This window comes from Poromitra crassiceps, assembly GCF_964638095.1.
Source record: "Poromitra crassiceps genome assembly, chromosome: 20".
Classification (NCBI taxonomy): domain Eukaryota; kingdom Metazoa; phylum Chordata; class Actinopteri; order Beryciformes; family Melamphaidae; genus Poromitra; species Poromitra crassiceps.
Window position 1 is genome coordinate 5,133,715 of NC_139637.1, and position 15,650 is coordinate 5,149,364.

Below are 15,650 nucleotides of genomic sequence, written 5' to 3' on the forward strand. Positions count from 1 at the left end.
CTGTTGTAGACAGTTTATTACTGGGGCAACGTGGATTTGTTGTAAGAAAGGCAGAAGTCTTACTGTTCCGTGTGGTGACTTGATCATGTCAATATTGTATGAATGTTACAACAGGCCTTACATTGTCGTGTATTTAGTGTTGCACAGCGTTTCATTTGATGTTTATTGATGATGAAATGCTTTGATAGGGCGAGGACTTTCAGACACTCGTGAACACAGTGACATTTTTTTCTATTTCAGAAATGATGTCATTTTTATCAAAACTGTACAAAAGGAAATCCCTTAGATACACTTTTTGATGCGTTGTCCTCTTTGTCCTAATATGCTGTGTGACCAGATGAACCTCCACCCAGTTTGTTTGATGTACCGGACAACTATTTACAGTAGTTATGTGAAATTGAACACGTTAAAATTGACACCGAGATAGCTTGGTATAGGCTACACATGAACACAGTGTTCTCTGCGGTGCCACTTTGTAAAAGTCATAGACAGAAACACTTTGTGGAATTAATGTAAGTTTCCCCAATTCAAATACTATTGTATTGGTTTTTAAAATATATTATATTTTTTGTTTTAAGTTTAGTTTTTTTTTGTCACGGTTTAACTGACAGAATAAAATGTGCCTTGAAACCTGTACTGCCTTACAAAAAAACAGGCAATGTTTCACCTTACAATGTGAAGATGAATTAATAAAAGTTCAAGGTCTATTTTTACATTGAATTTGCTGCAGGCATATTTTATACAACCATAACCCTATATAAGCCAAATAAAGGGCCCGGGCAGCACAAGGCTACTTGCACATTCTGAGGATACTATGATAGGAACTTTAATGTCATATATAATAATAAATCTGGAAAGGTAGCTAGGCCAGTGGGAAAAAAAATCAAGATGAAAAGGTCCAACGTGGCAGTGCTGCTTGGTCAATGATACTGCAACACTATGTTGCTTCAGACTGATAAACTGTCATAAAGTCATTATAGATAGCACTGATTCCAGATTCCACGCACGCACACAGACACACACAGACACACACAGACACACACACACACGCACGCACACACACACACACACACACACACACACACACACACACACACACACACACACACACACACACACACACACACACACACACACACACACACACACACACACACACACACACACACACACACACACACACACAACTTCAAAGCTAATATTTCTACACGGCTGGTAATGGCCTTGTCCTGCAATTGGACATAACTTATTTGCACAACCCGGCCGGTTTATTACAGGATTCATCACGCGAGAAGCATCAAACAATGAAGCGAACCTGCGGCCTGAATCCTGCAGCGGTAGTAGCGGTCAGGTCCAAACCAAACGATTTCCTTTCTTCTGCCTTTTAAAAAAGAAAAAATATATATATTTGTGTTTGACAGCAAACTTAACTACATACCTGGGAGACTGTTGGTGAGCAGCACGTGTGGTGATGCAGCTGTGTGCGCCTGTACACTTCCGCCATCTATCGCATTCAAATGTAATTACGTGCTTATAGTAGGCGAAGGCATGACCCGCCCCTCTCTGGCTCTGATTGGCTGACTGCATTCGACTGCATTCGGCTGCTCTCGGCCTGCTTCCCAGCCAGGCGAGCCAGAAGTCATGACTCAAACTCAAGCTCAAAAACATAAACACACAGTGGTGTCTTTTTCATGCAGGCTAGCAAGCGGAACTGCTGTCTGTCTAATGTCTGACTGACCACAGACTGTAGAAAGAGATGCAGGATAGCCAAGCGAATGTGTTTGGACGCTAAGCCAATCAGAGGCAGAGAGGGGCGTGTTATGCCGTCGCCTAGCCTTCGCCATCATGGGGAAAAAAATATCGCGCACGCTGTGACCAACGGGGGGAGGCAGAGAGTCAGTGGTGGGTTGTGTGTCAATGGAGACTGTGTGGTTTTGACCACCCTGTCTCTGATATTATGGTTGCGTGTGAAGGCACTCCTGGGGGGTTCAGTGAAGATACCATGAATTTGCAGGACTCTCCAGTGTTTAAGCAGACAGCGTTTGATTTTGTTGGCCAGAGGGGAGTACTTCATTAAAAAGGTTTAAATGGTGATGGGGATCTGGCAAAAATGCGTCTACGTCTACATTTTGCGACAATCGACTGCAGCCTGAAGGCAGCATCGTACCCTACCAAACAGCAAATGACTGCGATGCATCACATGCTACAAATGGACCAATCAGAGCGCATCATCTCTCTCTACCCGGAATTGATCGGTCACAGGATTTTCCTGGCAGGTTGGTTGTGATTTTTGGTTTGTTATGTTTTTGTGTGTGCGTCCGTTTCCCATTCCAATGGATTCTGATACATGTCTATATTTTTCCTAAAAGGTTATTGCACGCATACTCTGGTTGGTATTCATTCACTGATTTTGATAGACTGTCGCATCGGTTGGTTGTGTTCAGGGTCAGTTGATATTAACGTTTAATAGCCAGTTCGAGGGGGGCTGAGGTTCTGCATCAGACATACCAGTGAAGTGAACGTGTTTGCCCTGCTGTGTTTCATTGCTGTGAGGGAATTTCCACATTCCTGATGCAAGGGGATAATAATTCTGTTTGAATTGCAGCCTTCAGTGTGAGACCTGCCAGGTGTAGTCTTTCTGTGTTCTTCTGTTTTCCCCAGCCTGATGATCTGTGATTGTCCACTCCTTTCTTGCTTGCTCATCAGCGCCACCCAGTCAGTCCATGGCCGATCAGCATGAGTCCATCGATCTCAGGTCTCCTCCGGTGGAACCATCAGCGCCTGCCGGACTCAGCTGGTTCCCCGGCCCGCCTCCGCCCAACTACTCCTGCACTCTGACCCCTGAGCTGGTGGCCAAGGCGCGGGAGGAGCTCCAGGAGAAACCAGAATGGCGTCTTCGGGATGTCCAAGCGCTGAGGGACATGATCCTGAAGGTTGTTATAACCACATTGAGCCTAAATGTCCTCTTCTATGTACCTCTCCTTAATATTATTGCTATTAGTAGTAGTCAATAGTATTTAGTCAACACCCTCTGTTTTAGCTGGATTTAACTGTGTGTTTGCCACTCTGGTTGGAAGTAGCTGAAGCGTAACTTGTTTTCCCACCTGACCCCGAAGGACCAGCCCAACCTCAGGACCCGGCTGGATGACGCCTTCCTGCTGCGCTTCCTGCGGGCCAGGAAGTTCGACTACGACCGCGCCCTGCAGCTGCTGCTCAATTACCACGGGGGGCGGAAGGCGTGGCCCGAGGTGTTCCAAGACCTCAAGCCGTCCACGGTGAAACACGTGCTGGACCTGGGCTTCCTCACGGTGCTGCCGCACCCCGACCCCAACGGCCGGTACATCCTCTGTCTGCGGCCAGGTGGGTGTCAGCTTCTGGGACAGATCTGCTTTGGCTTCTAAAGGAACAGCTCACCCTAAACTCCAAATGACATATTTTTATCTCACCTGTAGTGCTATTTATCCATCTAGATCAGGGGTGCCCAACCAGTCGATCGCGGTCTGACCCCAGGTCGATTGCGAGGGGTGTCAAAAATCTAAAAAAAAATAAGAAGAAGAAGAATTAAATAATCAAATAAAATATAATGGAAGTACATGCAGTTGTTTATTTTAATTATGGATCATAATACAATGCAATTCCAAATGCACTTTTATTTTAAAAGTAGCCACACAGTGAGAAAAAGAAAGTGAGAAAAAATAAATCATGTATTGGGGGAAAAAAAGTGATGCATCGATTTAAGATGCATCGATAATCATAATCGAGTCGAATCGTAGCCCTCTGAATCGTAATCGAATCGAATCGTGAGGCCAGTGAAGATTCATAGCCCTAATGTCAAGTGGTTGTGGGACAACGAGAAAGTGTTGTGAGGTTAGTTACTGCAGGCTGGAAACGATGTGTGTGCGTTTGCGATGTTGAAACTGGACTGGTAGATCTCGGGAGGCTGGCTACTTGAAAAGTAGATCTTGGGTCAAAAAAGGTTGGGCACCCCTGATCTAGATCATTTTGTGTTAGTTGCCTGAGTTGAAAATAAGTATTTTGGATTTTAGGGGGAGCTGTCCCTCTAATGAATAAGCCGTTCTTGAATAACAATTTGCCTGACCTTGGCATTTTCAGTAGAACTCCAGCTCATTGCATCTTTGACAGTAAATCTAAGTACAAACTCTATGACCAATAGCCTGTTACTGATTATTCTATGAGTCAACACCATCTCCTTCTTACAGGGAAATGGAAACCGAATGATTATCCGTTTGTTGACAATGTGAGAGCGATTTATCTGACTCTGGAGAAGCTGATCCAGCCGGAGGAGAGTCAGGTGAACGGCATCGTCATCCTGGCCGACTACACTGGGGTGGGCATGTCCCAAGCATCCAATCCAGGCCCGTTCCTCGCCAAGAAGGTTGTGAGCATCCTCCAGGTGAGACATCATCACCAGTGGAGTACTGATGGATAGGCCATTCACCTTTTATATGTCAATTAAATAGAATTATTTAAATCTAACAAACAAAAGACTTTTATTTTGCTCATTCTCATCTAGTTCTGAGAAAGACAAACATTACTCTGATGCGGCGCAATGGTGCCTAGCTGTATCGCGTACAATCTGTGTCGTGTATATCTGATCCACGTGGGGGGTGGGGCGAGTACCCGAACAGCTGAAACGTTACTCGAGTACTGACGTTACAAACGAGTACTCGAGTACCCGAGTACTCCCGCCCATCCCTACTAAATATACACAGAGTTTTATGCATTTATGTGCGTGTCTGTCTGTCTGTCTGTCTGTGTGTCTGTCTGTGTGTCTGTCTGTCTGTCTGTCTGTCTGTCTGTCTGTGTGTTATATTCACAGCACACAAAACAATTCCGCCCTGAATACAATTTTCTCCTCTGATCCACAGGATGGTTTCCCGATCAGAATCAAGGCTGTCAACATAATTAACGAGCCCCGGATTTTCAAAGGAATCTTCGCTATAATCAAGCCTTTCCTTAAGGAGAAGATGGCAGAGAGGGTAACTGATCCTTGTATTGTCTCTGACTCTTTTGTGTTCAACAAAGGAACTGCTTCGAGTTCTTTGCCTCGGTTTGATGCAAATCCTATATGCTCAAAACAAAAGCACTAGTTGATTTGAATCTGGCCTGTGGACACATCTCCAATACATGTTTCAGGACAGTTTGGCTTGGGTGATGCTAATGTGGCAATATATCTTTATATTATAAGGTCCTTCTTTATGACTAGGAGGTTCATGGATTTGTAAATTGGCCAAAGTGTTGGCCAAGTACTTCCTTCCTTACTTTCCTTTTCCTTTTGAATACATTCAGATGAGCAATCCACATATTTTCCAGAACCTCTCGAGGAGGACTGCTTGGTGTTTGTAAGAAGAACAATGGCGCTGGTGGTGAGACGTCACTGTTGTGTCTGCTTGTCTTCACGCACAGTACATCCTCCACGGGTCGGACCTGCGCTCGCTGCACCGCAACATTCCCCGCTCCGTCCTGCCCGAGGAGTACGGCGGCATGGCGGGCCACCTGGACATGTCCGCCTGGTCCAGGACACTGCTGGCCTCGGAGGAGGAGTTCATCGTGGAGTTCTGCCAGCCGGATCCACTAGAGGGCGCAGTGCTGCCAGACTCCATGCTGTATGAAGGGGAGCAGCAGGCCAGCGGCGGGCAGGATGACGACTCCTTCAGGGGCCTGCGCTCTCAGCTCTACTACTGCTACTGACACACTGCAGACACACGACCCCAGCGCTGAGAGAGAGGACATCTTCTGTTTCTTTTGAAACATGTGTTTAGAGTTTTACGGGGCAAGTTGCCAATATTGTACATTATTTATTTTACTAAACGTAGCAGCACTACAATAGACAAATGGTGCTCTCTAGTTTACACATAGCCCAGCACTCCGTCATAGTTCCAAGGCAGCTTCAGGCTCTGGCAAGGAAGCTTCGTCTGCGAGCCGATGCATGTTTATCCACTATTGGTGGCCTGGATGAATTTATTCCTCGTATTTAATATTTTCCACAGAGGAGTAAGTCTGAAAAAGGCTTTCATCTCTTCAATGTGTTCAGTATGTGCATATTAGGCTGTACTGTACACAGGGCATTCCTGCTCTTTCTGCATGGTTAGATCGCTCCTGCAACTGTTCAAAGGTCCAAACACTATTTTGTATATCTACCCGTCTTATACATTGCCTTAATCTGTTTAGAAATCAGTAGATTTTCCCGGGGATGTCTGATAAATCATCTTGAATTTGTGTGTACCAAAGCAATATTCACGTGCATTGTCATCAGGGCTCGTCTCGCATAAGAATAGATATATACATAGTGTACACTCGTCTTTGTTTGTAATTGTAAATAGTAGGGGTCGACCGATATGGGTTTTTCAGGGCCGATATCGATATCGATTATCGGCAATGAAAGACACCGATAACCGATATTTTGGAACCGATATATGTTTGCAGTAAAAATTTAAATCTTGGTGTCAAAATTTAGAATAACACGACCCGTTGTTGAAATTCATTTTCTTCAGTTTATCCAACTACAATATTATTTGAAAATATTCACTCTATTAATATTGATATGAATCAAAGTGTATGTGTGTGTGTGTGTGTGTGTGTGTGTGTGTGTGTGTGTGTGTGTTTGTTCAATCTAGTGGAGACTTGGGCACATTATCAAGATAAAGCTGTGGACTTATACTTTTAACAAACTAACACCGACTCACTACAGTAACAAAATAATAGAGGGTTTCCCTCCGCTTACACCTGACACTAACCTCACCCCCAGGCTCTCAAAGGAGAATACTGAAACAAACACGTTCATCCGTGCATCCGCTGATGGTTCCTTGTTTCATTCTAGAGTCCGCTGATGAAATGTCTCGTCCTAGTTTATTCGGTTCCTTGTTCCAAGCAGAGAGAGAGTCAGAGAGAGCAGAAAAAAAGTCCGCTGCAGCTTGCCCAGACATGCCTGCCTGCCAATGTATTTTTCGGACACGAAGCGCGACTGGATCAATAAAACAGCTTCGCTACTGACAACCATGGCCATTTGATTCAAAAAGAGCGACGCTACACCGTGGACACGCACGCTACTATGGAATTAAAAACTAGTGCCCCATGCACTGCTTTGTGAGGTTACTAGGCTATTTTGCCCTCTTCAACAGCGGTGGACGGTGATAAGTTTGAGTTGCACTTGCACAGCAGACACCAACGTTACTCAAAGATATATGCTATCAGTACACAAATAATCTCTGTTATCTTATCGTTATCACTGCAACAATCATCTCTCTCACTTATAGACAGACCTATCTCCACACACTTTGCACTGTGCGAGGCTGCGCTTCATACGAATCGCTCATAAGATCGTGGTGTTTTTGAAATGTCAGCGTAGGTAATTATTATGTATATTAACTTTAGTACAACTTCGGCATGGCAATATCTGCAGCTTTACCTTAACACTGTGACTGTCACACAGTCGCAACAGCCAACTAGTCAAGTCCGCTGTCCGCTCCACAGAGGCAGCACAGCTCAGACGGCCACACGGCCTGCCTCTGTGCAGGCTGGAGCACTGAGGTGTCAGATTTCATCTCTGAGCAGCTCTCTGATAGGCTATTGCTCGATGTGTAACCAATCAGATAGCGCTGTGGGAGGGACATTGCTCCAGATCACACAGAGGGAAGTACAGTACTGTAGGAGAGGCTCCTTCCAGCCGCAGCAGCTGCAAATTAGCGCATTTTTTTATTGAATTATTATATCGGCAAACAGCCAATGAAAATGCCGATACAGATAATCGGCAAAATGTTGAATATCGGCCATAATAATCGGCCAAACCGATAATCGGTCGACCCCTAGTAAATAGCTGATTACTGTGTCAAAAGGTGGCAGATTGAAATGTTCACGCTGAATTCTGAACTTGTGTTTCACGGCCTTTGTTCAGTTGATGCTTTCTCTCTAGCTTGAATCTACTGAAAGTACAGAGGATTATTTTTCTAAATTCAGATCATCTGCTTTTTCTTTTGCATTTTACGCCAACGTTGAAACCACTTGCCTGTGTCTCATCATCACTCAGTCTTAACACAGGGCCATAACATCAATGACACTCAGTATTGACATATAGATGTCCGCTTTGCCAATTTTTATTTTTTATAAAGGGCCATTTAGAGATTAGAAATGTGCAATCATGTTGCATCTGCTTTCATCTGGCAGTAGACAACATTGGATGTTTTGTTTTGTGTCTTAGTTTACATTCCAAATGTTACAACTGTTTTTGTCATTTTTTACGCATAACTGTTATTACAAATTATCATTTTGCAGAACATTCATTGATGCTAGTAAGGACAATAAATTCAGTTTAAAATGGAAAATGAAGTCTGCGTGTTGTAGCAACTTTGCTCTTTCGCTTAGGCCGATATCATTTTGAATTGGGTCTTACATTGCTGTATGTTGTTGGTCTGCAGTTTTTATACTGGTAGTTGTCATGAGCCTTGTTCCATTGCTCTTATCCACCTTGTGAGAGCAGATATGTCTCTGGCCAGAGCTATACAACACCCTGCTCCAGAGCTATATAGCATCATCCTGCTCCAGAGCTATATAGCCTCCTGCTCCAGAGCTATATAGCATCATCCTGCTCCAGAGCTATATAGCATCCTGCTCCAGAGCTATATAGTATCCTGCTCCAGAGCTATAGCATCCTGCTCCAGAGCTATATAGCATCCTGCTCCAGAGCTATATAGCCTCCTGCTCCAGAGCTATATAGCATCCTGCTCCAGAGCTATATAGCATCCTGCTCCAGAGCTATATAGCATCCTGCTCCAGAGCTATATAGCATCATCCTGCTCCAGAGCTATATAGCCTCCTGCTCCAGAGCTATATAGCATCCTGCTCCAGAGCTATATAGCATCCTGCTCCAGAGCTATATAGCCTCCTGCTCCAGAGCTATCTACCAGAGCTATATAGCATCCTGCTGCAGAGCTATATAGCATCATCCTGCTCCAGAGCTATATAGCCTCCTGCTCCAGAGCTATATAGCATCCTGCTCCAGAGCTATATAGCATCCTGTTCCAGAGCTATATAGCGTCCTGCTCCAGAGCTATATAGCATCCTGCTCCAGAGCTATAGCATCCTGCTCCAGAGCTATATAGCATCCTGCTCCAGAGCTATATAGCCTCCTGCTCCAGAGCTATATAGCATCCTGCTCCAGAGCTATATAGCATCCTGCTCCAGAGCTATATAGCATCATCCTGCTCCAGAGCTATATAGCCTCCTGCTCCAGAGCTATATAGCCTCCTGCTCCAGAGCTATATAGCATCCTGCTCCAGAGCTATATAGCCTCCTGCTCCAGAGCTATATAGCATCCTGCTCCAGAGCTATATAGCCTCCTGCTCCAGAGCTATATAGCATCCTGCTCCAGAGCTATATAGCATCATCCTGCTCCAGAGCTATATAGCATCATCCTGCTCCAGAGCTATATAGCATCATCCTGCTCCAGAGCTATATAGCCTCCTGCTCCAGAGCTATATAGCATCCTGCTCCAGAGCTATAGCATCATCCTGCTCCAGAGCTATATTGCCTCCTGCTCCAGAGCTATATAGCATCCTGCTCCAGAGCTATATAGCATCCTGCTCCAGAGCTATAGCATCATCCTGCTCCAGAGCTATATAGCATCCTGCTCCAGAGCTATATAGCCTCCTGCTCCAGAGCTATAGCATCCTGCTCCAGGGCTCAAAAGTCCAATTCAATTACAAATGAAAATAGGTTTCACTCTCACCAGTCACCACTATTATTGTAATGTAGGTCAACTATGACCCCAGTCGTCATATGGCAAAAGCAAAAAACAATCTTAATTAAAAAAAACAAGCCCCAATTAGCATACATTTTCAGAAAACAATGAATTTCAGTTTTTCTGAAAGCTATCCTCATTCAACATGCATGAGTTAGACATAACTTACTATGATGTACACTCATTTACATTCCTACTAGCCTAAGTTAACAGGGTAGATCAGCTCTTAGAATAAACGGTGAGTTAAATATAAACTAATTGCATATGGATTTGTCCTCCACTGCACTGCCCAGGTGCCCATGAGACAATTCAATGCTAAATCAACAGCAGAAATCTTTTCCAGCCAGGTGAGGCTAAACTGGGACAAAATCTTTCTCAAACGGGGCTGTCTGGTCGAATGTGTGTCTAACTAACAGGCTGCACACACAGTGACTGGAAATTAAATTAGCCGTGCCAAGATGATCAGTGAGCTAAAGAAATCCTCTTCTCCTCCTGGGCTCCAGCCCACTTGGAGGGAGGAGTGGGAGACTCCACAGCCGCGCTCTGATTGGCTGAGACACGGCTAACTCCATTTTGGAAAACAGCTGTTTGAAGACAACCTTCCCTCATTGTTACTAGCCCGATCGGGGACCCCGGAGAGAAAACAGCCAGGCTTTTCGCAGAGACTCACCCTGATATTTTACACCCGTTTCGCTCGAGTTCAGCGCCCGTCTTTTTTCGCCCCGAGTGTCGGGAAACTTAAACTGAGGGGGATTCATGCTGTGACGCTCCCGATCCGTTGTAACAAGTGGATATACACACAGAGGCGATCGGATCAAGGTTAGTGCTGCCTGGTGCGGTCTTTGTTGTTGCGATATTGCGAAATGTGCGTGGTGGAGAAGACAGCATTCTTGTCATTCTTGTGTTATTTTACACGTCGGAAAAGGGTGTTTTTGCTGGAGCGACCGAGCCGTTGGGAGCTGCTGCACAGTCACGAAGAGAGGAGTAGCCTACCCGTTACTGTATGTAGCGTTACATGTTGTACAGGCATCTTTCCAGCCAGACAATAATAGCCTAATGTTACACTACTCCTCTGCACCGCAAACACACCGTCACACACATCATTATCGTAACGTTTTGCCTCGGTTCGTTGCAATGCATGATGTTACTGTGAGATATTACGCATACAATTCATATTGGTTTGTGCGAATGTGTCGCGCATGCCTGCCTAGCTGTGTCCATGTTGCTAGCCTGTGTAACGTTCTTCTGATCGTAGGCTGTACTAGTGGGACTGACTGGCATGCATGACCTTCCTACACATGACTAGATTAGCTGGCTTCAGTGTATTGACTGACCGAGTGAGGCTCTCATCATCTCTCTTATCAATCAATCAGGGTTTTTCTCTATGCACCTCTCTCTAACCCCCCCCTCTCTCTCTCCATCTCTCTCTCTCTCTCTCTCTCTCTCTCTCCATCTCTCACTCTCTCTCTCCATCTCTCTCTCTCTCCATCCCTCTCTCCCTCTCTCTCTCTCTCCATCCATCCCTCTCTCTCTCTCTCTCTCTCTCTCTCTCACTAACCCAAGTGGTTGTCAAAGTGGGGTCCGGGGACCTCCAGGGGTCCTTACAGGGGTGCCAGGGGTCCCCAGCGAAACGGTGAATAATTTATTTTCACTATAATTATTCCACCCGTATGTAACACAATGACACAGAATGTAGGCTATGCCTATTGTGGTCATGGGTAATAAAATATCTCAAAGTGTAAACTCTGATCAGATGGGGGACCCTGGGACAAAATCTTATTCTTATAAATGAGGGCCGGTGGTCTAATTCATGTCAGTTCAGGGGTCGTTACCTTGACAAAGTTTGAGAACCACTCCTCTAACCAACTAACTTTCTGTCTGTTATTTACTAACTGATTATAGACCTAGATAGACTGACGACTGCAGCTTTTCATGCAGGAACCTGGCTGCACTGAAGAAACACGCGACTCTTGATTTTTTCTGGATGAGAGGAGTATTGTAGTACAAGTAGTCTTGTAGGAGTATAGTCTTGTAGAAGCATAGTCTTGTAGGAGTATAGTCTTGTAGGAGTATAGTCTTGTAGGAGTATAGTCTTGTAGGAGTATAGTCTTGTAGGAGTATAGTCTTGTAGGAGTATAGTATCATAGGAGTATTGCCTTGTAGGAGTATAGTCTTGTAGGAGTACAGTAATGTAGGAGTATAGTCTTGTCAGAGTATAGTCATGTAGGAGACAGATTATAGCCATGTAGGATTATATTTTTGTAGGAGTATAGTCATGTAGGAGTATAGTCTTGTAGGAGTATATTTGTGTAGGAGTATCGTGTAGGAGTATATTTTTGTAGGAGTATAGTCATGTATGAGTTAGGGATGTTCATCAATTATCGAAAATCGATAATCGATCGTTAAGGATTGGAATCGATCCTGTGGCATTTGGATCGATTTTTTAATTATTAAAAAAAAAAAAAAAATTTTTTTTTTTTTTTTTTTTTTTACTAGGTTTGGGTGGAATTCGTTCCTCCTCGCCCCACTCCATTGCACAGCCGACTAACGTGAGGTGGAGCTTCATATAGTCTCTAGTTTTCTGGCTGGGCACGGGCCTTTGTGCCAACAAAACTGTTTTAAACATGAGAAATTCACACCGGCATGCGCCGGGGACAGCAGTGTTGGAGAGGAGACACATTGAAATAAAGAGTTCATTGAGGAGAACACGTTGTCTTTCGTATTTTCTGCCATAGGCATTCATTTTGTTAAAAAAAAAATATATATATATTGAAAATATTGAAAATTTTCTAAGTATTAATAAAATCGATAATCGATAATTGATCGTTAATTCTCACCGATTATCGATTTTGGAAAATTTTCAAAATGAACATCCCTAGTATGAGTATAGTCCTGTAGGAGTATATTTTTGTAGGAGTATTGTCTTGTAGGAGTACAGTCATGTAGGAGTATTGTCTTGTAGGATAATAGTCTTGTAGGAGTATATTTTTGTAGGAGTATTGTCTTGTAGGAGTATAGTCTTGTAGGAGTAGAGTCTTGTAGGAGTATATTTTTGTAGGAGTATAGTCATGTAGGAGTATAGTCTTGTAGGAGTATATTTTTGTAGGAGTATTGTCTTGTAGGAGAATAGTCTTGTAGGAGTATATTTTTGTAGGAGTATTGTCTTGTAGGAGTATAGTCTTGTAGGAGTATAGTCTTGTAGGAGTATAGTCTTGTAGGAGTATATTTTTGTAGGAGTATTGTCTTGTAGGAGTATAGTCATGTAGGAGTATAGTCATGTAGGAGTATTGTCTTGTAGGAGTATTGTCTTGTAGGAGTATTGTCTTGTAGGAGTATATAGTCATGTAAAATGATGTAGCTGAGTGGAGTTGGTGCCCAGAGACCCAGCAGGCGAGTTGGGGGGGGGGGGGGAGACCCCCTACTTTGCAAGAGTGTTACTGGGCAGCTGCCAGCCTCTCTGGGCATGGGCACTGCTGGAAATAAATACTGGCCTCTCACCAGACTGGTGCTTTGGTTCAGTGTCGGCTGTCGGGTGGTACTGTGTGTAGGCTGTCGGGTGGTACTGTGTGTAGGCTGTCGGGTGGTACTGTGTGTAGGCTGTCGGGTGGTACTGTGTGTGTAGGCTGTCGGGTGGTACTGTGTGTAGGCTGTCTGGTGGTACTGTGTGTAGGCTGTCTGGTGGTACTGTGTGTAGGCTGTCGGGTGGTACTGAGTGTAGGCTGTCGGGTGGTACTGTGTGTAGGCTGTCGGGTGGTACTGTGTGTAGGCTGTCGGGTGGTACTGTGTGTAGGCTGTCGGGTGGTACTGTGTGTAGGGCTGTCGGGTGGTACTGTGTGTAGGGCTGTCGGGTGGTACTGTGTGTAGGCTGTCGGGTGGTACTGTGTGTAGGCTGTCGGGTGGTACTGTGCGTAGGCTGTCGGGTGGTACTGTGTGTAGGCTGTCTGGTGGTACTGTGTGTAGGCTGTCGGGTGGTACTGTGTGTAGGCTGTCGGGTGGTACTGTGTGTAGGCTGTCGGGTGGTACTGTGTGTAGGGCTGTCGGGTGGTACTGTGTGTAGGGCTGTCGGGTGGTACTGTGTGTAGGCTGTCGGGTGGTACTGTGTGTAGGCTGTCGGGTGGTACTGTGTGTAGGGCTGTCGGGTGGTACTGTGTGTAGGGCTGTCGGGTGGTACTGTGTGTAGGGCTGTCGGGTGGTACTGTGTGTAGGCTGTCGGGTGGTACTGTGTGTAGGCTGTCGGGTGGTACTGTGTGTAGGGCTGTCGGGTGGTACTGTGTGTAGGGCTGTCGGGTGGTACTGTGTGTAGGCTGTCGGGTGGTACTGTGTGTAGGCTGTCGGGTGGTACTGTGTGTAAGCTGTCGGGTGGTACTGTGTGTAGGCTGTCGGGTGGTACTGTGCGTAGGCTGTCGGGTGGTACTGTGTGTAGGCTGTCTGGTGGTACTGTGTGTAGGCTGTCGGGTGGTACTGTGTGTAGGGCTGTCGGGTGGTACTGTGTGTAGGCTGTCGGGTGGTACTGTGTGTAGGCTGTCGGGTGGTACTGTGTGTAGGGCTGTCGGGTGGTACTGTGTGTAGGGCTGTCGGGTGGTACTGTGTGTAGGCTGTCGGGTGGTACTGTGTGTAGGCTGTCGGGTGGTACTGTGTGTAGGGCTGTCGGGTGGTACTGTGTGTAGGGCTGTCGGGTGGTACTGTGTGTAGGCTGTCGGGTGGTACTGTGTGTAGGCTGTCGGGTGGTACTGTGTGTAGGGCTGTCGGGTGGTACTGTATGTAGGCTGTCGGGTGGTACTGTGTGTAGGGCTGTCGGGTGGTACTGTGTGTAGGGCTGTCGGGTGGTACTGTGTGTAGGCTGTCGGGTGGTACTGTGTGTGTAGGCTGTCGGGTGGTACTGTGTGTAGGCTGTGTCGGGTGGTACTGTGTGTAGGCTGTCGGGTGGTACTGTGTGTAGGCTGTCGGGTGGTACTGTGTGTAGGCTGTGTCGGGTGGTACTGTGTGTAGGCTGTCGGGTGGTACTGTGTGTGTAGGCTGTCGGGTGGTACTGTGTGTAGGCTGTCTGGTGGTACTGTGTGTGTAGGCTGTCGGGTGGTACTGTGTGTAGGCTGTCGGGTGGTACTGTGTGTAGGCTGTCGGGTGGTACTGTGTGTGTAGGCTGTCGGGTGGTACTGTGTGTAGGCTGTGTCGGGTGGTACTGTGTGTAGGCTGTCGGGTGGTACTGTGTGTAGGCTGTCGGGTGGTACTGTGTGTAGGCTGTCGGGTGGTACTGTGTGTGTAGGCTGTCGGGTGGTACTGTGTGTGTAGGCTGTCGGGTGGTACTGTGTGTAGGCTGTCGGGTGGTACTGTGTGTAGGCTGTCGGGTGGTACTGTGTGTGTAGGCTGTCGGGTGGTACTGTGTGTAGGCTGTCGGGTGGTACTGTGTGTGTAGGCTGTCGGGTGGTACTGTGTGTAGGCTGTGTCGGGTGGTACTGTGTGTAGGCTGTCGGGTGGTACTGTGTGTAGGCTGTCGGGTGGTACTGTGTGTCGGGTGGTACTGTGTGTAGGCTGTCGGGTGGTACTGTATGTAGGCTGTCGGGTGGTACTGTGTGTAGGGCTGTCGGGTGGTACTGTGTGTAGGCTGTCGGGTGGTACTGTGTGTAGGCTGTCGGGTGGTACTGTGTGTAGGGCTGTCGGGTGGTACTGTGTGTAGGCTGTCGGGTGGTACTGTGTGTTGGCTGTCGGGTGGTACTGTGTGTAGGCTGTCGGGTGGTACTGTGTGTAGGCTGTCGGGTGGTACTGTGCGTAGGCTGTCGGGTGGTACTGTGTGTAGGCTGTCTGGTGGTACTGTGTGTAGGCTGTCGGGTGGTACTGTGTGTAGGCTGTCGGGTGGTACTGTGTGTGGGCTGTCGGGTGGTACTGTGTGTGTAGG

General features: G+C 46.4%; 2 protein-coding genes across 4 annotated transcripts in view; both read left to right on the plus strand.

The window, feature by feature from the left end:
• Positions 1-2,265: 2,265 nt before the first annotated feature.
• On the plus strand, positions 2,266-8,310 carry ttpal (tocopherol (alpha) transfer protein-like). Of its 2 annotated transcripts, none has more exons than XM_083656640.1 (6): positions 2,266-2,276; positions 2,707-2,933; positions 3,117-3,360; positions 4,221-4,414; positions 4,890-5,000; positions 5,428-8,310. In XM_083656640.1, the coding sequence occupies exons 2-6, from the start codon at positions 2,724-2,726 to the stop codon at positions 5,710-5,712; spliced, it is 1,044 nt and encodes a 347-aa protein (XP_083512766.1). In that variant the 5' UTR covers positions 2,266-2,276; positions 2,707-2,723; the 3' UTR covers positions 5,713-8,310. The 2 variants fall into 2 exon arrangements, with proteins under 2 accessions (XP_083512766.1, XP_083512765.1); XM_083656639.1 differs by lacking the exon at positions 2,266-2,276 and adding an exon at positions 2,294-2,389.
• A 2,065-nt stretch (positions 8,311-10,375) lies between these two features.
• The window catches only part of pkig (protein kinase (cAMP-dependent, catalytic) inhibitor gamma), a 36,979-nt gene continuing 31,704 nt past the window's right edge, over positions 10,376-15,650 (plus strand). For both annotated transcript variants that reach the window (XM_083656697.1, XM_083656702.1), the window contains exon 1: positions 10,376-10,576. The gene's annotated coding sequence lies outside the window, so the exon portion shown is untranslated. The remainder of the gene's footprint in view (positions 10,577-15,650) is intronic.

Bases quoted from the DNA above. Each gene is read 5' to 3' on its own strand.
- ttpal (XM_083656640.1), top strand. From the start codon at position 2,724: ATGGCCGATCAGCATGAGTCCATCGATCTCAGGTCTCCTCCGGTGGAA. The intron at 2,934-3,116 runs GTTGTTATAACC...CTGACCCCGAAG, and splicing joins TGAGGGACATGATCCTGAAG to GACCAGCCCAACCTCAGGAC. The intron at 5,001-5,427 runs GTAACTGATCCT...CTTCACGCACAG, and splicing joins AGGAGAAGATGGCAGAGAGG to TACATCCTCCACGGGTCGGA.